The 26,107-nt window shown below is 44.6% G+C and overlaps 1 protein-coding gene across 1 annotated transcript in view; it reads left to right on the top strand.

The window, feature by feature from the left end:
• Positions 1-26,107, top strand: part of LOC122544757 (ras GTPase-activating-like protein IQGAP1) — a 59,386-nt gene that overhangs the window by 5,620 nt on the left and 27,659 nt on the right. Inside the window, exons 2-13 of the mRNA XM_043684081.1 lie at positions 2,278-2,377; positions 4,302-4,458; positions 6,126-6,203; positions 8,027-8,103; positions 8,509-8,576; positions 10,273-10,386; positions 13,319-13,506; positions 16,882-16,969; positions 18,545-18,708; positions 21,234-21,321; positions 23,863-24,026; positions 24,646-24,806. Of these exons, the coding sequence (XP_043540016.1) occupies positions 2,278-2,377; positions 4,302-4,458; positions 6,126-6,203; positions 8,027-8,103; positions 8,509-8,576; positions 10,273-10,386; positions 13,319-13,506; positions 16,882-16,969; positions 18,545-18,708; positions 21,234-21,321; positions 23,863-24,026; positions 24,646-24,806 (1,447 nt within the window). The remainder of the gene's footprint in view (positions 1-2,277; positions 2,378-4,301; positions 4,459-6,125; positions 6,204-8,026; positions 8,104-8,508; positions 8,577-10,272; positions 10,387-13,318; positions 13,507-16,881; positions 16,970-18,544; positions 18,709-21,233; positions 21,322-23,862; positions 24,027-24,645; positions 24,807-26,107) is intronic.

Genomic DNA, 26,107 nt, shown 5'->3' with positions numbered 1-26,107 from the left:
AAAGAACTGAAACCAATGTGGTAATTCTAAAAGATGAGACACTTAACAAACAATCCAGGTCTTTTTCAATATATCATTTCAGTTATATCACCCTGTAAACATTTACTATAAATTCTGTTGTACAATCCTGTACTCCATAACTACCTGATGAAGGAGCAGTGCTCCAAAAGCTAGTGCTTCCAAATAAACCTGTTAGATTATAACCGGGTGTTTGTGTGATTTTTAACTTTGTACACCCCAGTCCAACACCGGCACCTCCAAATCATCAGTCTTTTTAGTTACTCAATGAAAAACTCAGTCAAGTTTCTCCTTGCAGCCTTTCTTAAACAATGTTATAGCATTAGCCACCCTCCGGTACTTCACTCATGTTTATAGGTGATACAAAGATTTCTGCTAGAGTCCCACAATTTGCTCTTTAACTTCCCACAGCATGCTGGAATAGACTTGATCAGGTCCTGGAGATTTATCAACTTTTATATTTTCTGACCCCTCCAGCATTTCCTCTTCTGTAATATGAGCTGTTTTCAAAACACCAATATTTATTTCTGATTTCTCTAGCCTCCATTTCTTTCTCCACAGTGAAAACTGATGTGAAATATTCATTTAACATCTCTCCCGACTCCTGAGGTTCAACACAAAGATGATCTAGTTGATCTTTAAGGAGTCTTACTCTCTCTCGTTGCTGTCTTGCACTTCATGTACTTGTAGAATCTTTTTGGATTATCTTTAACCTTATCTGCCTTTGAGTGGGCTGCCTAAATAATTTCAGCAGTTCACTTTAGGTATCTAAACATCTGATTTTAAAAATCAGTTATTTTCTCACTTTCTCTGTTCCATCTTCCAGAGACCTCAGTGGATGATGCTTTCCACTATGCAGAAATGATCGGATGTTAACTTCTCTTGTTTGACCTTTCACACTAGAACTTGTGCAAATGGCTGTGTTTCTTTCTCCCAAGGAATCCTTTGAAGGATGTTAGAACCTTAAAACAGACCCCAAATTTGTCCTGTTTACATTCTTTCAAAAATTATTAAAGAAGTCTGACTCTTCAAAACAGGAGGGAGAGGAGGCAATTGCTTTTAATCCTTATTGAGTTCCACGTTCAAGTGTAGCAAAGTGCAAAGGGAGTGGGGATGGTGGTGGTGCTGGTCAGTATTGAGGGAGGGTGGATTCACAGGCTCACTATGGAGGGAATCAGTGCTGGCCTCTGCATTGGCCCTGGAGGAGGGCCGTACTGCTGGAGGGACAGTACTGAAGGAATGCAGTATGATTGATTGATTGGCACTGGGGGAAACCCTGTGCTGTCAGAGGTGTTACCTTTATCAGACGAGCCCTTAATCTGCGGCCTTTGCTGTCTCAGTTGAGTGTCAAAAAGAAGTCACATGGTGCATTTGGGTGGGGAAAAAGGATGAATCCTATCCAGTGTCTTGGGCCAATGGTCATGCCCAGTTCAGCATTCAAACAGATAATCTGGGTTATTGTCACATTGTTGTCTATGGGAATCTTCTGTATGCAGGTTGACTTCCATATTACTACAACATGCTTCCAAAAGGTAAGAATAATGGAATGTGTTCATGGAAGGTGCTATATAAATGCAATTTTTTATTGTGTTTTCTTTGAGTGCGTGTCCTGAGATTTGAGTTTTTAATCACTTAGTCATAGAGATGTACAGCACGGGAACAGACCCTTTGGTCCAACCCGTCCATGCCGACCAGATATCCCAACCCAATCTAGTCCCACCTGCCAGCACCCAGTCCATATCCCTCCAAACCCTTCCTATTCATATACCCATCCAAATACCGCTTAAATGTTGCAATTGTACCAGCCTCCACCACATCCTCTGGCAGCTCATTCCATAATGTACCACCCTGTGTGTGAAAAGGTTGCCCCTTGGGTCTCTTTTATATCTTTTCCCTCTCACCCTAAACCTATGCCCTCAAGTTCTGGACTCCCCACCCCAGGGAAAAGACTTTGTCTATTTACCCTATCCATGCCCCTCATTATTTTATAAACCTCTAAGGTCACCTCTCAGCCTCCGACGTTCCAGGGAAACCAACCCCAGCCTGTTCAGCCTCTCCCTGTAGCTCAAATCCTCCAACCCTGGCAACATCCTTGTAAATCTTTTCTGAACCCTTTCAAGTTTCACAACATCTTTCTGATAGGAAGGAGACCAGAATTGCACGCAATATTCCAGCAGTGGCCTAACCAGTGTCCTGTACTTGGGTTGTTGTTGGTGCGTTTCTGTCAGAGTGAATTTTTGGATCTCTGCCTTTTGATAGATGCTGTGGAGACTGGACGCCTCACCGCAGAGGAGATGGACGAGCGTAGACGGCAGCACATTGCCTACGAGTACCTCTGTCACTTGGAGGAGGCGAAACGGTAAGGTGTCTTCCTGCTGTGGGTTCAATCCTTGTCAACCCGAGTTGTAGGCCATAAGTTAGAACAAAGCATGCTAAAGAAATAGATAAGTAGGTCATAAGCTGATAAATATGACTTTTTAAACAAAATGTTAAAAAAATCATTTGTGGGACTTGGGCGTCACTGGCTGGCCAACATTGATAGCCTATGCCTATTTGCCCTTGAGAAGGTGATGGTGAGCTGCCTTCTTGAATTGCTGCTGTCCATTTGTTGTGGGGTGACCCACAATGCCGGCAGGGAGGGAATTCCAAGGTTTTGACCCAATGACTGTGAAGAAACAGTGGTATATTTCCAAGTTAGGGTGATGAGTGGCTTGGAGCGGGTCTTGCAGGTGGTTTTCCCAAGTACCTGCTGCCCTTGTTCTTCTAGATGGAAGTGGTCGTGGGTCTGACAGGTGCTATCTAAGGATCCTTGGTGAATGTCTATGACTCTACTTCCCATTTTGCCTATTTCTGCAAGGTACACTTCTTTCTAAGGATGTTGTGATGATACAAGCCTGCACCCTGCTGGAGAATTTTCACTCCCAGTATACAGGGTCCACTTTGGGAAGGTGATAATGTCCCAGAGCTAGTAATCAAGAGCCCAACAATAATGCTGTGAAAAGGGTCTTGTGACAGAGCAGTAGTGTCCCTACCTCTGGGTCAGAAGTTTCAGTTCTTGTCTTCTCCAAAGATGTTTCCTTACATGCCAGAGAAGGTTAATTAAAGAACATCCACAGTGTCACTCTTGCCTAATGGAAACATGCTCCTGTCTCCGTGTTAGAAGATTGTGGATTTAGCTCCCACCTAAGGGCTTTAGCAAATAATCCACACAGACAGCCTGTGAAAGAAGGGTTACACCAGAAACGTTGACTGTTCCTCCTGATGCTGGCTAGCTTGCTGTGTTCTTCCAGCCCCCTACCTGTCTATCACTAATTGTGTTTTCCATCCTTACTGTTGGAGGTGCTATCTTTTGGGTGCGATGTGAAACTGAGATCCTATCTACTCCAATAGGTGGATGAAAATTGTCGCACAGTATTATTAAAGAGTGGGTAGCCTGCTCTGTGTCCCAGGGCAACACTGGAAACACTCATTTCTGTATGTAGAAACTTGATGTTTGCAAATTGGCTGCATTGTTTCCTATGTTACAACAGTGACGACATTTGAACTGTCCTCCATTGGTTCTAATGTACCTTTTGGGATTTTGTGGTATTGAAAGGAACTTTAGAAATGAAGGTATTTTAATGTTTGAAAAAAAAAGTAATTGTGTTATATGCCGATCTGTCTGCCTGCAGCCTCTGTTGGGTCCAGTATTTATGCACAAAATACCAGGTTCCCCCTTCAACTTGATAATTTTTCTCCCCGCCCACCAGCAAAAGCAGAATCAATTACCTGGAATCAATAATTGTTTAAGTAAGGGCAGCAAGCTGTGATCTATTGTACAGCTTGTGTGGCCTCATGGGGCTAAATGACCAGAATCTGATTTAACTGTGATTGGCCCCTAACCCTTTTTTTCTTTCTTCCGAATTTGTAGATTGGCCTCTGGAATGGAGGATGGGCATGCATTGGAGCTGAGGCTCAACCTGTGTCTGCTTTCAGGATTAGGGGCCATTGGCAAGAACAAAACCTATTCCCAGTTCCTTACTCCTGCCTTGTTTGTGATGTGAGCACCCCAAATGCACATGATCTGTAGGAAAGCTCTGAGAAGCACTGCCGTAGAAAGCTTTCTAAAATTGAACCATTTTCAGCACAAGCCTTGAGGAAAAGGCTGGGCAATTCATGGATCTGTTAGATCAGCTACCCTTACGTCACTCCCCTACCCCTCAATTTGCTGTGGAATAGTCAATAGTAGACTTGTCTCCTATCTGCTAACCCTGTGTCTGTGTACTCTGCTGGTATGCTTTTAGATGGATGGAGGCCTGCCTAGATGAGGAACTCCCACCAACTACTGAACTAGAGGAAAGTCTGAGGAACGGAGTGATTTTGGCTAAACTAGGCCATCGCTTTGCACCAGAGATTGTCCCAAAGAGAAAAATCTACGACCCAGAGCAGCTGAAGTACAAGGTTTGGTGAATACTGTAATACTCTCCAATTAGTCTAATGAACTCTACTCTGAGTACCAATGGCACTCAGCAACTTGGATATTGTTTTTATTGTGTACGGTATATTTTATTGCCCAACTAAACAACAAGCTAATGCATGTCTGCAATACCATTTTCTTTGTGATCCCTGATGTCAGTGACCATGTGGGTGCCTGATTTACCTGACACCTGAGTGCCTAATTAGATCACTCTTCAATACCTCTGTGGGCTCGCTCTTTATACCTTTTTTCACTACGGTCCTGTGCCTTACAAAGTAATCCCATTTACTTGCTTTGTAATTACCTCGCTGCCTTCCAGAATGATAGTGTTTCAGTTCCTTCTTCAGATGTCTCCTGGCTTGACCTGTTGCAGAAATCTGTGGGTTTGTGCTTAAATCAACAAAGCCACTTTGGCTCCTCCTTTGCCATTTCCTGCACTCCTATGAATCTCAAGAGGCCTGTAGATATGCATATGTTTATTAGCTCTTAAAGAACAAGGGTCTGTGCCATGTTTCTCTCTTTCTCTATCCTCTCTACCATCCCCACCCTGATGCAAGCACTTCAAAACAGGCCCAATTTATGTACAAATGAACATGAGTTAGGAGCAGGAGTAGACCACTGACACCTTGAGCTAGCTCCGCCATGTAATGAGATCGTGGGTGATCTTGTTGTAACCTCCACTCCACATCCCATATTTAAAAATGAAGGAAATCCTTATTTAAGACGATTTGAGATGAGTTTTCATCTCCGAGGGTGGAGAAAGTTTTTGGAACTCTCTTCCTCAAAAGATGATCGAAATAGAACCGTTAAAAGTTAATTATCTGGGAAGTTGATGTAAGCCTAGCATTCATTATCTTGACATTGAGATCCACTGTTGGTATCTAATTCTGTTAATAAGATGTCAAATACCTGGGAGTTAAATGTAACAATAGAATCATAGCATCTTTACAGTGTGGAAACATCATTCAGCTCGAGTTCACATCGATCCTCAGAGCATCCCATCCAGATCCACCCTCTACCCTATCCCTATAGCCCTGCATTTTCCACGGCTAACCCACCTAGCCTGCACATCCTTTGACACTAGGGGCAATTTAGCATGGCCAATCCACCTAACCTGCACATCTTTGGACTGTGTGAGGAAATTGGAGCACACAGGGGGAAATACATGTAGAAATGGGGAGGACATGCAAATTCCACAATCGTTCGCCTGAGTTGGGAATTGAACCTGGGTCCCTGGTGTTGTGAGGCAGCTGTGCTTACCACGGAGCCACTGTGCTGCTCCAAAAGTTGTTAAAGCCATTGACTACAAGCGAAAATGCCCCAACGTTCCCTAACTGCTGTGAACCCAATCTGATTTAAGCACATTGAAAAGCAGCTCATGTTTAGTCAAGGTGCCTGTACAAAAGGCGCCCCCAGATTTGAACAGAGGACTTCAGTCAAATGCCCCTATAATAAGCTAAATCAAGACAAATGGGCGTTGTGAATTGGTAGCTTTTGTATTCAAATGTACAAATGGAGAGTCTGCCATGAGGTGGTTGAATATTATGGTGTGTGATTGGTTGAAAATTTTCACTTCTAACTAGAAAGTGTATTGCTTGTACTTTATCCAGTGAACAATATTAGTGTTTTCTCAACTTGTGTCTTCTTGCAGGCAATGGGGCTGAATTTCCGGCACACGGACAATATCAACTATTGGCTGAATGCACTGGCCAAAATCGCACTCCCATCGGTAGAGTACAGGACATTTCCTCTATTTCTGTCTGTATCTTTTGAGTGTTTTATCATAATTAGAACATCCTCATTTCCAGGTGTTGGATACATGTGCCACCTTAACTGGCCATCTATCCCCTTACCATTAATGAGACCTTGGTGTGAACATCAAGGCTGTTGTGTTTGCTTATAATAGTGATTAAAGTGGTTTGTTGTTTGTAAAACACTTTTTGTTTCTCAGGGAGATGATAATAAGTGTCATAGATATTTTTAATCAACGTGTTCAGGCATGTTATGAGAGAGCTCTGGAGCATGTAGGACTTGAACTTGGGCCATTACCAAGACATTACCACTATGCCACAAGAGACTATGAACATTTGCTTGAGCAGCCTTAAGTAAGTTGACACCTGCATCAGTGTGGCAGACTGTGTATTTGTAAGTATTACGAATTAAATCTAAATGATTTCTTTACAAATCTAAGGAGAAAAGTACTTTTACAGTACTCCGAAGGTAAGAAGGCAAATTTTTCATCGTGCAGGCAACCACTTAGTCAGATACTGGGAGATCAATGAAAATAGACTGTGGGCAGACAGGAATCCATGTTGTTGATCTTGGCCACTCAAAGATGTAATTGCTGTGCAGCTCTTATAAAGAAAGAGAACATCGAATCTCTGTACTGTGTTAGCAGGCTGCTCAGCCCATCGAATCCGCACTGCCCCTCCGAAGAGTCCCACCTCTCAACCCTTTCCCTGTAATCCTGCGTTTCCCATTGCTAACCCACCTAACCTACACATCCCTGAATGCTATGGGACAATTTAGCATGGCCAGTCCACCCTAACCTGTACATCTTTGCGCTGTCTGAGGAAGTCCGAGCATGCAGAGGAAGCCCACTTGGACATGACGAGATTGTGTGGCGTTTGCACTGACAGTTGCCTGAGGCTGGAATTGAACCTGGGTCATTGACGCTGTGAGTCAGCGGTGCTAAACAGTGAGCCACTGTGTCCCCTTACGATATCTGAAATAAAACTCAAACTATGGCCACTCAAACGCTAGCCGAGTGGCAATTCGAGGGGCAATGTTTTTCCCCTTTTTGTTCTGACAGAAAATCCACTTCACAAAGTCTTTCTCCTTCCTGATGCTGCTGGCCTTATTTTTTAAAAAAAAAACTAATGAGCTGTGGGGTATGGTCGGGAAAGTTCTCCCTCACAGTGCTGCTTGGCAGAATTGTAGTCCAGCGACAGTGTATACTTTCTGCTGGCCTTCTCTTGCACCGATTGATTGGAAGATTCCCTAGCTTCCATCCAGAGGCAGCACAAAGAGTGAGGACGCAGCTTAATTGAAGGGTTGATAACAAGAGGGCATAATTTTAAGGTGAAAGGAGGTAGGTTTGGAGGGGATTTGAGGGAAAATGTTTGGTGGTGGGAATCTGGAATGCACTTCATAAGATAGTAGAGGTGGGAAACCTCGCAGCCTTTAAAAGGAAGAGTACTTGAAATGTCACAACATTCAAGTCTATGATCCAAGTAATGGAAAGTGGGATTATTGTAAATTTTAGAGAAGTTTTTCTCTGTATAGACCTGATAGGCCAAAGGGCCTGGTCTGCTCTGTATTATTTCATAACACCTGGTTGAAATTGTGTGCCTCCAAGTTTCACTCCCCATTAAAATACAAAGTGAAATACTACCCAACTACCGTAGCGACTAAATTGTAAACTCATTCTACGGCTGTGAAGTGCAATGAGGATCTTCTGAGCTTGTGAAAGGCAAAATATATCTGCAAGAGTTTCTTTGTCCTTGACACCTTGTGAGAAAGTCATCTTTAACTGTCTCATTTCTTTTGCAGATATTTTACCCAGAAACCACAGATATCTATGACAAGAAGAACATTCCCCGTGTTGTTTATTGCATTCATGCTTTCAGGTACAATCCTCCCTTTCATTTTGTGCTAGTGAGCACGTTGTAGTGTTGCATATACTGCATCTGGCCATGTTTTGGTTATAGGAATGCCCTGGCTATCGTCCTCACCTCTGTGTGTCTCTCTCTTTCCATCTATCTTGTTGTTGAGATCAACATGTTCTGCTTAGCTGTCCCATGCCTCTTTAAAATCTGAAAGTTGTTCTTGAATAACCAGAGCATTGGATTGTCCAGAGCTTGATTCAAAAAAACTCTTGATTAAAAGTGATTAACTCTTATCTGATTTCCTTCCTCTGCCAAAGACCCAAAGAGCACTGCCCAGCTCGACCCCTTGTCCCGCAACGAATACAAAGTCATTTGCTTCAGACTTGTAAGAATTTGAATTTTCCTTATTCGCTTTTCCTTTTACAGCCTGTACTTGTTCAAACTGGGCCTAGCTCCACAGATACAGGACCTGTATGGCAAGGTGAATTTTACAGGTAAGATGGGGTTTACATTTGGGGTTAGGGGACCTCTGATGTCTGATATTTACCGGTCTGAAGCAGGGTGTTTCTTCCTCTGGTATCTAGTAGGCTGTTGGAAGTGGAATGGCTTTTAATTTTACTTCTGACCAACTTGTCACCCTAATGGACCACAGCACAGATGTCTGTCTTGTAGAAGTTTGTGAGAGCTTGCAATACTCATGTTGGCCACCACATGGCAGCTATTACTGTTTTTTTTTAAAAGTACTTCATTGGCCATGAAGCATCTTGGCCTGTCTTGGAGTCAGGAAGGGTGCTATTTCAGTGCATATTTGTTCCGTATTTCACCTGAGTCCAGGTTGGTGGGATTTGGTATTTGTTCTCTGGGCATCTTGCCCCAATGGCTCAGGCAGTGTGTGGGAGCAGGGTAACTAATTTGAGTGGAAGAGAAAGGAAGGGACATGTTGCAGGGGATTGTGGATAGTGAACACCAGGAATGTTGGCTCATTTTTATCCTACTCTCCAGCCCAGGCACTGAAGTACTCATACAGAGGAACCTCAGTTATCCGAAGGACACGGGCGGGCAGTATTTCGTTTGGTTAATTGAATTCCAGATAACATAGCTTAGCCGATCACTGGGCACCTTGCGATTTTGCCGGATAATCGAATCCCAGATAATTGAGGTTCCTCTGTAGTTATGCAGTATGGGAACAGACCCTTCAATCCAACTCATCCATGCTGACTAGAGACTAGTTATCCTAAATTAATCTAGTCCCATTTGCCAGCATTTGGTCCATGTCCCTCTTAACCCTACTTATTCATGTACCCATCTGGATGCCTTTTAAATGTTGTAACTGTACCCCCCAAGATCTTTGTTTAGCTGTTCCCCAGGTCCCTACCATTAACCATACAAGTCCTGCCCTGATTTACTTTACCAAAATGCAATACCTCTCATTTATCTAAACTAAAGTCCATCTGCCACTCCTCGGCTCATTGGCCCATTGTCACTGTCCACTACACCACCAATTTTGGTGTCATCTGCAAACTTATTAACCGTGCCTTTTTATATTCACATCCAAATCATTTATATAAATGATAAAAAGCAGTGGACCCGGTACCAATCGTTGCGACACACCACTGGTCACTGGCCTCTAATCTGAAATACAACTCTCCACTCTGTCTCAAGCCAATTTTGTATCCAAGTGGCTAATTCTACTTGGATCCCATGTGATCTAACCTTGCTAACCAGTCCACCATGTGGAAACTTGTCGAATGTCTTGCTGAAGTCCCTTGAAGTTGTTTTTCTTTTCAAAATTTATTATCAGAATATGGATTAGTGGTGCTGGAAGAGCACAGCAGTTCAGGCAGCATCTGAGGAGCTGCCTGAACTGCTGTGCTCTTCCAGCACCACGAATCCAAAATCTGGTTTCCAGCATCTGCAGTCATTTGTTTTTACCTTATCAGAATATGGGTCAGGCCAGCATGGAATGCCCCTTACTAATTGCTGCTTTCCTGAACCGCTATAATCCGTGCAGTTGCAGAGGGAGCTTAGGAGTTCCAGGATTCTGGAAATTTCAGTCGCGTGAAGGCCTTGTATCCCTGTGGCTGGTAAGAAAGTTAGAGGGAGCACTTGTGTCAGACGTCTCGAGTGTTGTTGGAACTGCATTGTAATTAGGATTGGTTTGCTGAGTTCCGATCATGTCTTCTCTTACAGAGGAGGAGATCAATAACATGAAAACCGAGCTGGAGAAATATGGGATCCAGATGCCTGCCTTTAGTAAGATTGGAGGCATCCTGGCCAATCAGCTCTCAGTTGATGAAGCAGCAGGTAAGGTTTGAATATTGGACTGATTTGCGAGGACCATATGTGGTCATCACTGGCAAATCCCTCATAGCCCCTGCAAGAAGATAATGCTGAGCCATCCCCTTCAACTGCTGAGGTCTGTGTTTAGGAATATCTTCTGCCTTCAAGGAGGAAATTTCAGAGACAGTGAATGAATGGACGATATATTTCCAATTTGGGATAGCTTTTGGGGCTCAGATGGGAACATGGCGTGTCTGCTGCCTTGCCCTTCTAGGGGCAAGAGATTGTCGGTTTGGAAGGTGCTGTTGAAGGAGCCTTGGTTCTGTGCATCTTGTGGGCTGCACAAATTATCATTGCTTTCTACTTTGGTTATCATTTGTGTGTACAGTGGAGTTACCAACATAGACTACCTAGATCAAATGCTCTGTTACTGTGATGTAATGTCTACATATGACAGTGGTTAGCCCTTGCCGTGCAAATTTTCTGTCACAAGATCTCTTACTAAATGGGACTAGATTGGATTAGGATATCTGGTCGGCATGGACGAGTTGGACCGAAGGATCTGTTCCCGTGCTGTACAGCTGTGACTCGATGACTAGTTGGTTATTTTACAAAGCACAGCAGTGGCATTTACTGGTAGAGAACAGTTAGGCACCATCTCGTATCAACCTTCACTTGCTCCTCACTGCCTTGCTCTCCCAATTCTGTGGGTTTGCTCTCATGCTAGCAAACGGTTCCACTTTGCGGCAACACTGAATTCTTGATTCCCAGTCCAGTCCTGCTACAACTCTTGGTTTTCTGCCAACATGTAACATCTCCCCAAGCAAAACCACTGTGGAGTATGCTAGGATTATAGTGGAAGAGCAACATTAAATAGTATTGTTGCCAGCACCCATTTGGCACTATGTTCAAATGTTGCCGTTGGACTCTAAGTATGGCCTTGAGAGTTCATTCTAAGCCTGTAAGTTGTAACTGACCAAAATTGTTCCCACAAATTAAAATTAATCCAGTCCTGAGAATGACTGACGTGCCTGTAACAGGTCTGTAACCTGGGGGCAGTCATTGATCTTGGAGTCTGACATTTATTTTATACAGCGGTTTGTTGCAAATTACTGAAACCGCTTTTGCTTACTTTGTGTCATTAATTCTCTGAAGCCTGCACATAATAGATAGGTTCTCATTGATTGCAGTTAGCATGGTGGTACTTGCACTGTTTACACGCACCTTGGGAGTTTGTAAGCGAGCTTGGTTGAAATCTCGGCGTTGATCTTCCCCCTTTCTCTTCTGAAGGTGTAGGTCCCTGCTGGGGAGCAATGCAGTTCAGGATGTCAGGGAACTGGTTCAGGAAGGCATAGGTGTTCTTATTCCTTCACAGGATATGGGCGTCCCTAACTGGCTGTGTATTTATTGCCCATCCATGATTGCCCTTGCATCCATGCCCATGTGGTTTAGGAACAGCACCCACGGTGCTGTTAGGGAGGAAGTGCCAGGACTTTGAACAGCGAAACTGAAGGGACAGCTAATGGATTTCCAAATCAGGATGGTGTGTGGCTCGGAGGGGATTTTCCATGGACTGGTCTTCTCGTGTATCTACTGCCCTTGTCCTCTGGGAGGCAGGAATTCCAGATTTGGAAGGTGCTGGTGGAGGAGCCTTGGTGAACAACTGAAGTGTATTCTGTAGATGGTAGGTACTGTTGTCACTGTGTTGCTGATTGAAAGTGTGAATGTTGAAGGTGGTGGATGTGGTGCAGATCGAAAAGACTGCTTTGTCCTGCAGGGTGTCAATCTTCTTGAGTGTTGATGGAGCTGCACTCTTCCAGATAAGTGGGGAGTATTCCATCACACTTCTGACTTATGTCTTGTCAATGGTGGACAGGCTTTGGAGAGTCAGAAGGTGAGTTACTTGCTGCAGGGACCCTGGCCTCTTACCTACATTTGTAGCTTTTCTAGTTGTAAGGCTGGTCCAGTTCAGTTTCTGGTCAAGGGCAACCACTAGGATGTAGGGAGGGTGTGATTTAGTAATAGCAACGATGTTGACTGTCAAATCCTGACCCAGTGTGCATAGATCTCAATTGACAATGGTTTTCCTTGAGGTTCCTTGAGCAAAAAATTCACATTCTCGTAACACAGCTGCATCTGCCTCTCGCTCTCTGCCTCTCGCTCTCTGCCTCTCGCTCTCTGCCTCTCGCTCTCTGCCTCTCGCTCTCTGCCTCTCGCTCTCTGCCTCTCGCTCTCTGCCTCTCGCTCTCTGCCTCTCGCTCTCTGCCTCTCGCTCTCTGCCTCTCGCTCTCTGCCTCTCGCTCTCTGTCTATACAAGGGAGAAGGAGCAGAGGGGGTGGGAACAGGAACAGGAACAACAGCAGCTCCTGGGGTGTCCTCACCAGCGCTCTCACACCGGCTCATCAGGAATTGGCCCTTCCAGCCTGAGGCCTGAGCTGTCACAATTTAGTCATTCCTATCTCCTCCTATTACTGTTCTCTGTCTGTCTCTCTCTCTCTGTCTGTCTCTCTCTGTCTGTCTCTGTCTGTCTGTCTGTCTGTCTGTCTCTGTCTGTCTGTCTCTGTCTGTCTGTCTGTCTCCTCTCCCCCTCATCTAACGTGCATGAATGGTGGAACTTAGTATACATCTTTTTTTTTAATTAAGCAAAAGCCAAACCCTGAAGCCATTCCTCCTCATTGCTGAGACAATTAGCCTGCACTTAGTATGACACATTTACTCCGCAGCATTAACTACATCGAACTGGACACAGCCCTGGGGAGAGCCACATTAATGCCAAGCTCTCCGGACTTTATGGGTCAGTATCACGCTGCATGTGCCAGTCTGGTCTCTGGGTTGGAGGGAATAGTGGTGAGCCCAGTCTCTAGTGTTTCAGTGAACTGATCCAAGCAGTTTGCTTGTCCTGTTGGTTTAACTTGAGTGCTCCCTCCCTCCCTCTCTCTCTTGTCTTCACTCTCAGTGCACGCCGCGGTGATCGCCATTAACGATGCCATTGACCGAGGGGTTGTGGCACAGACCTTGCTGGCACTCCACAATCCGAATGCCATGCTGGTGAACCTTGTCGATGGCCTTGCCCTGGTTTACCAGGAAATGCTACACCAAGCCAAGAGTGAGAAGGCTGCTAATGCCAGGAACCGTGTGGATGTGGTGAGCTGTCCTCTTTGCTGGATGTTTCTCTTTTTGTTTTGTGTTCTGGTCTTTTGGATCTCCACTTCCAGTGGAGAGGGAAGCCAGGAGACCCCACACCACCCCACCACCCTCACTCCACCTGACCTCGCGCTGTTGTTGTGACCCGATTTTAGGAGAGAGTGGGCAAATTGTTTCAGTTTCAATCTCCACACTTTCCCCTGGCACTAAGTGTAGATGAGTAACTTGCTTTTTGACACCAGGTTATAGTCAAACAGATTTATTTGAAGTCACAAGCTTCTTCGTCAATTTAAAGCCCTCCTCACATGATGATAGCACAGTGCCCCAAAAGCTTTTGATTTTTAAAAAATAAATCTGTTGGACTATAACCTCGTGTCGTATGACTCTTGACTTTGCCCACCTCAGTCCAACACCAGCATCCCCACATCATAATTTGCTGTCACGTGGTTAAGTGTTTTAGAGAGTTGTACAGTATGGAAACAGTCTCTTTGGTTTAACCAGTCTATGCGGAACATAATCCCAAACTAACCGAGTCCCGCCTGCTAGCTCCTGGCCCATATCCCTCCAAATTTTCCCAGTCATATACTTATCCAAATATGTTTAAAATGTTTTTAACTGTGTCCGTATCCACCATCTCCTCTGGAAGTTCATTCCACACATGGACCATCCTCTGTAAAAGAAAAAAATTCTTCCCCATATTTTGTTTTAAATCTCTCCTCTTACCTTAAAAATTTTCCCCCTAGTCTTGAAATCCCCCACCCTCGGGAAAAGACACCCACCATTCATCTATTCATATCTACACTCCTCACAATTTTATAAACGTCTAAAATGTTACTTCTGAACCTCTTAAACACTTTCCTGATGAAGAGCTCATTGTTGAAATGTCTACTCTTCCACTTCTCGGATGCTGCCTGACCAGCTATACTTTTCCAGCTACAACACTTTTCGACTCTCAACCTCTTCCACTCCAGTGAAAAGAATCCCAGCCTATCCAGCCTTTCTTTATAACTCAAACCTTCCATACCCGGCAGCATCCTGGTAAATATCTTCTGAAATATCTCCAGCTTAATGTCCTTCCTCGAAGTAGGCAACCCGGTAAAATGATAAAATCTGAGTCAGCTAGGTCCTCGAGCCCTCCCTCCCTGACTGGTGCATGTTCTTATTACAATACTACTGTGCAGAATATTCCCAGCACTGAATCAGTACAATTCAGTAAAGCTGTGCTCAAATCATGGCACAGGATCTGGACGCTGCACCTGCTACCTCTGCTTATACACACAATTTTGGTTCACAACGCTAGTTTTTTTAAAATTCCTGGGAGATGGGCATCCCTGACTAGGCTAGCATTGCTCATCCCTCATTGCCCAGAGGGCAGTTAAGAGTCACCTGCTTTGCTATGGGTCTGGGGTCACAGGCCCGACCTGGCAGGGACCGCAGATTTCCTTCACCTAAAGGACATTGGTAAAGCAGACAATCGACAGTGGTTTCATTTGACTCCTGAGGCCACGTTTTTTGAGTTTGGATTCCAGCAACTGTAACGGATGGATTTGAACCCAGGTCCTCCAAACATATTGTCTGGAGACTCGTCCAGTAACAAAACTGCCTCCCCTCATTGTCGCAGGAACGCTGCACTGTCAGAGGTGCTGATCAACTCGGGTGATTCAGGCTGATGTTGGTGATCTCACGTGAGGTCATAGAGGCTTACAGCATGGAAAACAAGCCTTTGGGTCCAACTTGTCCATGCTACCCAGTTTTCACAATTAAACAAGTCCCATTTACCTACGTATGGTCCATACCCCCCCCCCCAATACCTATCCCATCCATGTAACTGTTCAAATGTTTAAGTTTCTCCACCACTACCTCTGGCAGCTCATTCCATGTACACTCACCACCCTCTGAGTGGAAACAATTGTTCCTCTGGATCCTTTTGTATCTCTCCCCTCTCATCTTGTGTGGTCTGTTAGCTCAGTTGGTTGGGCAGCTGGTTTGCATTGCAGAGTAATGCCAACAGCGTGGGTTCAATTCCTGCACTGGCGAAGGTTACCATGAATGACTCCCTTTCTCAACCTCTCCCCTCACCTGAGGAGCGGTAACCCACAAGTGGTCATCTCTTTTTAACATGAGAACAGCCCTGTGGTCTAGCAGTATTATGGTGACTTTACCTTTCTAAAAAATGGAGTAACTTTAAGCTGGAGTTTCTCCTCCCAATCAAGTCTCCAGAGATATTTTCTCATCAATCTGTTCAGAGATTTCACTGCATACCTCTGGAGCAAGTGGAACTTGACTAAGGCCTCTGGTTTAGAGGTAGGGACACCACATCAGGCCCCTCAACTAAAATCAGATACATTTAACTCCACTGCATTGTCTATTTGTTTAAAGATTTCAAAATTAATTGTGCAGTGTGCTTTAGAGTGTAACATAACATCTTTAAACAGGTTGATTAGAAAATATCCAAAACTGATTACGGGGAATTAGACAAATTATGATTATTCATTCGTCCTTTCTCTGTGTTTACTTGCATCCTCTTTTGTTACGTTATGACACAGGGTAAACCCTTCTGCTAATTTGAACCAGACCCACAGAAAAGCTCACCTCGCCTCATAATCTGTTAAAGTATGAATGACAAAGAGCTACCAAATTCCCACTGTTTAAAGACAAAAATTAACAATTTATTCTTTAACCCCAAGAAACTCAAGAACATTAAACATCAACTACCTACACGGTAATCCTCCTTTGTCTGATTAATTTATCTACTTCCTCCTTTACAACAATATACTGATCAGATTTAAAAACCCCTGATTAAGGTTAACAAAGAAAATTCAAATTTTAAAGCCAGCCATTGTTGCTGTTCCCTTGGTATCTTTGTCTGTGCTTTCCTGGGTCTTTTCTTTGGTCTTCTGCTTCACAACTTTTATATGAAAAGGTACCTTTTCAGAGAGAGGCTCTGCAGGCCAGGCTCTTTGCTGCTCTGGCTAACTGTTCAAAATACCCGAATTTATATACCCCAAAACATGGACCGTCTCATGGTTTGACGGTCTTTAAAATTAAAATTCAAATTAGATTGGATTTTGGTATCTTGGGGCATAATTTAAATTGATTGGCCAAATTCGAATTTGTTGTGTACCATGGCAATGCAGCTCCAGCTATTTGTTTCACACCCAAATGTTACGTTTTAAAGTTGTTCAACACACTCTATACCTCTAGGTCCGTGCCAGCTTCCTCTCTTAAAGGTACAGTATACACTACACCTTCATAAGTTATCTGAGCTATGTTTAAATTTTGTGCTCACTTATGCATTCAATTCAGCTTGTGCTGCTGTGTCGATCTGAAATCTGTGTTTGCCTGAGGTCACATTGCTGTTTGTTTATTCCACAGTACAAACCAGAATCCTCTGAGGGCAAGGATGTGTATGAGGAGCTCCTCACACAAGCTGAGATTCAAGGCAATGTTAATAAGGTCAACGGTAAGGATGGAGTATTAAAAGACGCGTCCTCTCGGTGACCTGATGTGAGGGTCAATTCTTCTGCACCTTAGAAAAGCAGCTGGCTTTGGGGAATAATGGGGAATGGTTTTAACCCAACTCCTCACGCTGAATCCCGTGAGATTAGGCAGGATACCTGTCTTGCTTTCTGATTTGAGATAGATAGCTGACTGAGAAAATGACCAAGGATTTTGGCAGATGAGGGAGTAGAATCTTGACTCCTGAGGGGAGATGGACTTCAAATGGAGCAGAAGTCAGAGTGACCGCTACACACAAGTTGCCCTAACTTGGATATCACCCCCCTATGGATTGCAGTGATATTTTCCCGACCGACTCTTTCTCTTACTCCTTTGATAGCTGACTCATCGTAACTTTGGAGCACGTCGTAATTTATCAATACTCTTCATGCAAACTCTCTGTCCTGGTCCAGTAATTTATCTCTTGCTCAGTCAGAGAGTGTAGAGAGTGGTCATGTTGTTTGTGAAATCTTGTTCTGCCCAAATCAGTGAGTGCATGTCAAATACCACTTCATCGGCTTTGGATTCTGCAATGGTGAAACCAGTTATCTTCAAGAAATTACTTTAGTTATGCCTTTTTTTTTCTCTCTTCTCATCCTAAAAGATTCTTAAAGATCCCATCTACTTTTTCATTTCTTTTTTTGTTCATTTATGGATGTGAATATCGTTGGCTGGATATATATTTATTGTCCTTGCTGTTGCCTGTGTGGTGTTGGGACACCTACAGTGCCATTAGGGAGACAATTCCAGCACCTTGATCCAGTGACACTGAAGGAACGATGATATATTTCCAAGTCGGTGTGATAAGTGACTTAGAGGGGAACCTGCAGGGGGTGGTGTTCCCAAACACCTGCTGCCCTTGTCCTTCTTGTTGCAGGTGGTCATGCGTTTGTAAGGTGAGCCTTGGTGAGTCACTGCAGTGCATCTTGTAGATGGTACTGAGCATTGGTGGTGGAGGGAGTGGATGTTTGTGCCAGTTAAGCAGCTGCTTTGTCCTGGATGGTGTTGTATCTGCACCCATCCAAGCAAGTCTGATGTGTTCCATCGCACTTCTAACTTGTGCCTTGCCAATGGTGGACAGGCTTTGGGAAATCATTTGCTGCAGGATTCCTAACTTTTTTTTTATTCTGCTTTAGTAGCCACTGTATTTGTATGGTGAGTCCAGTTAAGCTTTCTGTTAACGGTAACCCCAGGATGCTGGTAATTACTGTTATCTTCGAGAAAACAATGCTTATGATTTTGTGTGAATTAAGTCTAAGCCTGAAAAATGTGTTACTGGAAAAGCACAGCAGGTCAGGCAGCATCCAAGGTGCAGGAGAATTGATGTTTCGGGCATAAGCCCTTCAGGAATTATTTTTCAAAAGCTGCGCTTTTCCAGCAACACATTTTTCAGCTCTGATCTCCAGCATCTGCAGTCCTCACTTTCTCAAGTCTAAGCCTGTCAGCTCCAGGACTGTCGTTTTGTATTAACATGTGTTAATGCTTCATTGGACTCCTCTCTGCTGTTCTTCCCTGTGATGCTTGTGTTTCTGCCTCTCAGTGCACGCTGCTCTGGAGTATGTTGATGAGGCATTGGAGAAGAGAGATGTGCTGGCTCTGTACTCTACTCTACAGAGTGAGGCTTTAGCCCTTCACGAAGTTAACCGGGAGAACACCGATTGGTACATGGAACAGCTCATCATTGACCGAGAGCAGAAAGCACTGGTACGCAATGCTCTATATGATTTAGCTTTCTTGTACTTGTTTACGGGTATGTTAACATATTCCCCAAGTTTGGAACCTTTTTAAACAAGGAATGACATATTATTCACCTTATGCAATTATGAAGTGTTCACAGAGATACTGTGCCTAGCCACTTTGTGTAAGGTGCTGGTTTGTCCAGCCCCAGTGCTGCTTGCAAGCCAGGAGTAAGGGTAATGATTGAAGGGGCAATTCACAAAAGCAGCGCAGGGTTGGGTTGACTGCTTAGTCACTACAGAATAGTACAGTGGCCATTGTACCTCTTGCAAGTATACCACAACCCCGCAAACCCCCTGCCCCGTCCACTATTTGTCAGATTTCCCCCTTTTTTGAAAACTCCTAAGTCTGCTTTTGATTTCCCTTCAGGCAGTGGGTTCCAGGTAATAACAACTTGCTGCATCTAAAGATGAATTCCCTTCTCACTCTGGTTCTTTTTTGCTGATTCTCTTCAATCGATGTCCCTCTAGTTACTGACCCTCCTGCCACCAGAAACCATCTCTCCTCATCTCTTCTAACATTCATAATTATGTACCTTGATTAAATGTGTTACTAGCTCTGCTTCAAGATCAGTGCACACTAACAATTATTGTCCCTTTGATGTCCCCACACCTTACTTCCTAATGTTTTCTCTTTATCTGGGTATTTTATAGTCCCATCTTTTCATTACATGTTTTTTTTTCCTACCATATCTATTAATAAGTTCACTAGTCTGTAAACAGATGGTTTTTTTGCTTTATAAATAAAGTATGAATTTGGACTCTCTAGTCCCCTAGCATACACTTAGTGTATCAGAGATTTAACGAGTGCCATCTCTGGAGAGTCAGCAATTTTCCTGACTCTCTCTGGATCTATCAGGCCTGACACTGCGTTCCTTCCGCCTAACTTTAAGAATCGACATCCTTTTGTCTATTTTAGCATTGTGCACTTTGCTGTTAGGATTCAGATCCTTGCTGGAATCTACCCCTTGGCCAAGATGAAATCTTAATTACCTTTTTATGTTCTTTTGGCTATTGTCTCTCTGTGTCTCATTCTCGTACAACCCGCTTGTTTACCCCCACCCCTCCCTCCTCCTCTCTCACCCCTCTCCGGTCCCTGAATGTGGCAGGGCAGGTTGGAAAGGCTGTTTTCACAGAATAGCATCATGCTGCATTGTAACCATTCAGCCCCCAGTATCGGCAACAGCTTTTCAAAGTGTCATTCTGCTGTCTCCCCATAACCACCTTCCTTTTTGGATAAATACAATTTCATCTTGAGATCCTCGATTGAACATGCCTCCCTCATGCCAAGGCTGTGTACAGTACTCCATACCGTAGCCACTCGCTATGTGAACAAGCTTCTCCACATGTCGTTTTTACTCCTTTGACCAATTATTTTAAATGTGATCCCTTTCAAGGGTCTTCCCCATCCACTTTGTCCTCATGGTTTTGTACTAAATGATGAGCTCTCCTGTCTACCTTCTCCAGACAGTCCCAGTTTCTCTATTTACTTTTGTAAGAACCAAGTGTGGCGGGATGTTGGCTCTTAACATGGAGACATAGAAAAGTATAAATCACCGGTTAACCTCCAGTCATAGCATTCCCTATTTAAGGGTGCTGTTCTCTGTAAAGGATGTCAAGGGCTTTGGACAAGCTGCAGAGGAGATTTACCAGAACAGTAGTAGGATAGTGGCTTCAGTTATGTGAAGGAAATGTATGAGGGAAGATTAACTAAGAAGTTCAAAATTTTGAAGGGACTTTGATTGAGTAACTGAGGGAAAACTGTTCCCATTGGCAGGTGGTTCAGTGACCAGAGGGACAAAAGTGAGAAGTGTATAATGTCACCACGCACGCTGCCACCTTCGGTACAAATACCTAGGTACAGAAACTGAAGAACAAGGTGGAAAGAAAGAACAAAGTTAAAAGTTAGACATTGCAGTAATTACAGTACAGCATGAAATAAGGTAGAGACCTTCTTCGTTTTAAGTAGAAAATAAAGCTTAAAGTTCAAGCATTACCGTCTTAAGTGATTAGCCATGGTGTGAAAGCACTTTGAGGAATACCCTCAAGACTGGATGCCCATGCTGATACCACACCAGGCCGAGAGATCACCATGTCAGGCTGAGAGACCGCTAGGCCAGGCTGCTGAGAGATCAGGCTGAGAGGCTGTTATGCCATGAAAGAGCAATGTCTGGAAGTGCAGGAGTAGAACTAATTAACTCTTTCAATCAAAAGACTGAATGGCCTCCTTCTGCACAGTAGCCGCAACTTCAGTGTGATATGTCTCCGTAGTTCGGTACCGTTTGACTCTTCTGGAAGGAGCCAAGCTCCATTCAGTTCAGCTCCTCGAGCAGTTGGGAATCCACTCTGTTAAACTCCGAGCTGGCTGCAAATTGAGCAGTGTTGAGTTTTGCTGCATACACTCGTTCTCGTTTTGCAGTTTGCTTTGCAAACAAACGAGCCTTCCCTCCTGTACTGAGGTTAATGGTTTAACCCTACTGTTTGTGTCCTCAGGAGTTAGGGACGATGGAGCCACTAGAGAAGGAGGAGCTCCAGGCGGCCATCGACGCAGCCAACGAAAACTCCAACGTACATCTGTGCAGTGAGTAGGAGCCATTGGTGTATCCGCTTTAACTGCGACCAACCGGCGAGCAGCGTGAAGCAATAAGGTGGCTGTCCTCTATGCTGGCTGTGGCTGCTGAAAGAGCACACTCTCTATTCATAGAGTCATAGAACTGTACAGCATTGAAACAGGCCCTTCAGTCCAATTAGTCCATGCTCACCAGATATCCTAAATTAATCTAGATACCAAATTACCAGCATTTGGCCCACATCCCTCTAAATTCTTCCTATTCATACACCCATTCAGATACTTTTAAAATGTTGTAATTGTGTCAGCCTCCACCACTTCCTCTGGCAGCTCATTCGATACACACACCACCCTCTTCATGAAGAAGTTGCCCCTTAGGTTCCTGTTAAATATTTTTCCCGTTACCTTACACCTATGCCGTCTAGTTTTTGGACTCACCCACCCCAGGGAAAGGTCCTGAGTCTCAAAATGTTGGGCTCGACCCACACAACAGAGGTTTGCTCACCGGGTGATGCTCCAGGATGGTACTGGAAGTGCTCCCAGACCAGTGTGGTGCTGCCAGTTGGTGCCATCCTTTAGGATGAGACCTTAAACCAAGCCCTGCCTGTCCCCTCAACCGGATTTCAAAGGGCTGTCTCAGAAGAGGCAAGAAGCCGATCCTCCCTGTTGCTCTGGGAGGAATATTTCACCCTTAACCAACACATCAAAGTCCGACCTCCTATTGCAATTGTGGGATCTTGCTGTGCGCAGATTGGGTCGTTTCTTTTCCCACATTGCAGCAGGCAACACATTAAAAAAAAAACAGCGTTGAGTGTGAAGCGCTTTGGGATGATCTGAGCCGGGTATAAATGCAAATAGTTCATTTCAATAGAAAGGGTTCAGAAAAGATTTACAAGGATGTTGCCAGGGTTGGAGGATTTGAACTACAGGGAGAAGTTGAACAGGCTGGGCTGTTTTCCCTGGAGCGTCGGAGGCTGAGGGGTGACCTTATAGAGGTTTATAAAATCATGAGGGGGCATGGAGAGGGTAAATAGGCAATGTCTTTTCCCTGGGGTTGGGGAGTCCAGAACTGGAGGGCATAGGTTTAGGGTGAGGGGAAAGATATAAAAGAGTCATTCGGGGCAGCTTTTTCACACAGAGGGTGGTATGTGTATGGAATCAGCTGCCAGAGGAAGTGGTGGAGGCTGGTACAATGGCAATATTTAAGAGGCATTTGGATGGGTATATGAATAGGAAGGGTTTGGAGGGATATGAGCCGGGTGCTGGCAGGTGGGACTAGATGGTCGGCATGGACAGATTGGACCGAAGGGTCTGTTTCCATGCTGTACATCTTTGACTATTGATTCATCTACAGCAGGCCCTGACACAGAGTGAAGATGAACCCCCCCGACACCCCCCCCCCCCCCCAACACCAGCTTCACTCTCATGGTAGAGCACTTTAGGAATCAAATGCTCACCTGTTTTTCCCAAGTACTGTTCTAATCACTATGCAACGTGTCCCAAATGACTTGTAGATTTGATCCCGAAATGTTACTTGCTGAAAGGAATCTATCTAATTTGCACTTGAATCAATACAAACTGTTTCCACCAGTTCCCTCGGGAGCCTGTTTCATTGATTTCCGTTTCAATTGCCCGGTATTGTTTCTGTGGGTCAGTTTTTGCAATTCCTCCTCTGTTTAAGCACAGGCCAATTCCCCAGATTCTACTGTGCTGGGCAAAGAAGGACATGACTTGCATTTATTTGGTCCCTTCCCCATTCTTGAGGTGCCTCCGTGCACTCCTACAGATGATGAGATACTTTTGGAGTGTTGTTATTGTTGGAACATGGAAAATGCGGTGACCAATTTGGACATAGCTGGCTCCTGCGATCAGCAGTAGGATGATGATCAGATAATCTGTCTTTAGGAGGCATTGAGACATGAGTAGATTGGTCAGCAGGAGGACTGCTCTGTTTCTCTTCCAGTAATGGCTGTAGGGTTTGTTACCATACCAGAGGGGCCAGGTGGCACCTCTGTCTTAACATCTCATTAGATTGAGTGCACTTTGACTGCAGTGTGCTGGCATCTGCTGTTCTTTGTGCCATGCTAAAAATTCAGGATTCTCTAAGAAAGAAGAGCATCTTCTTGCCCAGTTTGAAACTGGAGGATTCTATTTGGAAGAAATTCTTGTACGGTTTGTGGGTGAGAACAACTGAACCACAGAACAGGGAAATCTTTCTTTTTAAGAAACCTAATCTGTGTTGATCAGTGTGAACTTGACTGCTGCCAGGGCAGGAGTGCTGCACTGTATCTCAGCATCCCCTGCATGGTAGAATGATGTGAAGCTCAGGATTCCTCCTCCTGCTCTTTGCCACCTGAGGGTGGCTCCTTCTCGGGTAAACCAAACTTGCACCTCCCCCACCGGTGATTGGAGCTGTCGCCACAAAGAATAGAAATTCCTCTCCTGTTTCTTTAGCATTTTTGTCCCTGACTTTATACATGGCTGAGACCTATTTACAGCTTGTGCTCCGCCACCCTAATTTATGGTCGAACTGTATAATCTGTCTGTGCGCAGTGATGCAGGCTGTGTCACGGATCAACGTGGCCATCCGTAGGGGAGTCCCTGACGAGACGCTGAAGGAACTGATGAACTCGAGCGCCAAACTCCCAGATGTCTACCTCTTTGCGGCTGGGCTTTACCAGAGGGAGCTGGCTGCCCTGCAGCAGCAGAAACCACAGGTGAGTGATCAGTCTCAAAGTCACTGCCTCCCAGTTGTCACCAAAACGGATTTAAGAGACATAAGTGAGTGCCCGGTGCCTGCTTCCCGTTCTTAAAATTTATTTTCAATGTTTCACTCCTTCCAGCACTCTTTCTCAGGAGAACAAAAACAAGATGTTACTAAACTTTTGCAAGTTGCTGGTTCAGCCACAGCCTGAGGATAGTGTCCATTTTGGATAAGAGAGGATATTGAAGCCCTCAGAGGGTGCGGAGGGAGACTTACCTGAAGACGAGTGATAAGAGACTTCAGATTGTATGGGGAGAAGCTGGGATTGTCCTCAGAACAGAGACGGTTAAGGGAGGGAGATTTTGTGAAGGAGTTATGACTGTACGCAATCAGACTCTCCATATGTACCCTGTGAATTATGGTGATCTAGACTGTGCTGCCTGAAAGGTTGATTGAAATAGATTGAATAGTAACTTTCAAAAGAAAAAGACGTTTTCGAGCCTTTTGGAGAGACAGAAGAAGTGAGGTGAATTGGGTTGCTCATTGAAAAGGCTGGTACAGGCACAATGGGCCGAGTGGCCCCTGTTGAGGGCCGGCTTTTGTGACTAATATTTCTTGTTTCATTTGTTCAGGGTGAGCTGACCCAAGAGGAGCTGTATATTGCTGTGGAGATGCTCTCGGCTGTGGCACTGATCAATCGTGCCCTGGAAGCTGGGGATTTCAATGCATTCTGGAGGCACCTGATCAGTGCGGCCACGGGCCTGACCGACGTACAGGATTGCTGTGCCCAGCGGTAAGCCAAGCACCTGCCCGCTGCATGGCACATACCCCAGGAACCATTGCATCCAAAGACTGCCTTGCCAGATCACCTCTGTAGACAAGGGAAGGCTTGCAGGATTCTTGATAGCTGACCTTAAAAGAAGACACAGGGTAGGCATAGCTTAGATGTTTCCATTTGTGTGAGGACCACAAAATCTACGGGACTATCCTATATATCATCACCACTAAATAATTCAATCGGGAATTCAGGAAGAACATGTTTACTGAGTGAGCGGGGAGACTGTGAAACTGGCTTCCAGTTGTCGAGGTACGTAACAGGGATGGGGGAAGCTAGATAGACATTCAAATAAGAATGAATAGGGTGATGGTAGAGTGAAAAGAATGATTGGAGGAGACTCAAATGGAAAAGAAACATTGGGATAGCAGATGGGCTGAATGACCTGTGCGGCTATTTGATTGCAATGAGCATTATTGCACATCAATCCTTGGCTTGTTTTCTTGATGGGGTACATGCCAATCTCTGATAGTTAGTCGCCAAGGTGTGTGACTGTCGTTGTCACACCATTTGAAAGCAGTCTCACTGACTTTCTGACAGAGGTCAGTGTGCTGTGAAGAGTAGGAATTTGGCTTCAAGTGTAGAGCCTCCCCAGAGATGCTGAGGTGTATCATTGTTTGCATGCTGTCAACTCGTCATTTGGCTCATATCCCTCCAAAGCCTTCCTATTCATATACCCATCCAAATGCCTCTTAAATGTTGCAATTGTACCAGCCTCCACCACATCCTCTGGCAGCTCATTCCATACACATACCACCCTCTGCGTGAAAACGTTGCCCCTTAGGTCTCTTTTATATCTTTCCCCTCTTGTCCTCAACCTATGCCCTCTAGTTCTGGACTCCCTGAACTCAGGGAAAAGACATTGCCCATTTATCCTATCCATTCCCCATATAATTTTGTAAACCTCTATAAGGTCACCCCTCAGCCTCTGACGCTCCAGGGAAAACAGTCCCAGCCTATTCAGCCTCTCCCAGTAGCTCAGATCCTCCAACCTTGGCAACATCCTTGTAAATCTTTTCTGAACCCTTTCAAGTTTCACAACACCTTTCCGATAGGAAGGAGACCAGAATTGCACGCAGTATTCCACAGTGGCCTAAGCAATGTCCTGTACAGCCGCAACATGACCTCCTAACTCCTGTACTCAATATTCTGACTACCAAAGGAAAGCATACCAAGTGCCTTCTTCACTATCCTATCTACCTGCGACTCCACTTTCAAGGAGCTATGAACCTGCACTCCAAGGTCTCTTTGTTCAGCAA

Source organism: Chiloscyllium plagiosum, chromosome 51, assembly GCF_004010195.1.
Source record: "Chiloscyllium plagiosum isolate BGI_BamShark_2017 chromosome 51, ASM401019v2, whole genome shotgun sequence".
NCBI lineage: Eukaryota > Metazoa > Chordata > Chondrichthyes > Orectolobiformes > Hemiscylliidae > Chiloscyllium > Chiloscyllium plagiosum.
Note: the sequence above shows the minus strand (reverse complement) of the source record. Positions and strands in the feature narration are given on the sequence as shown.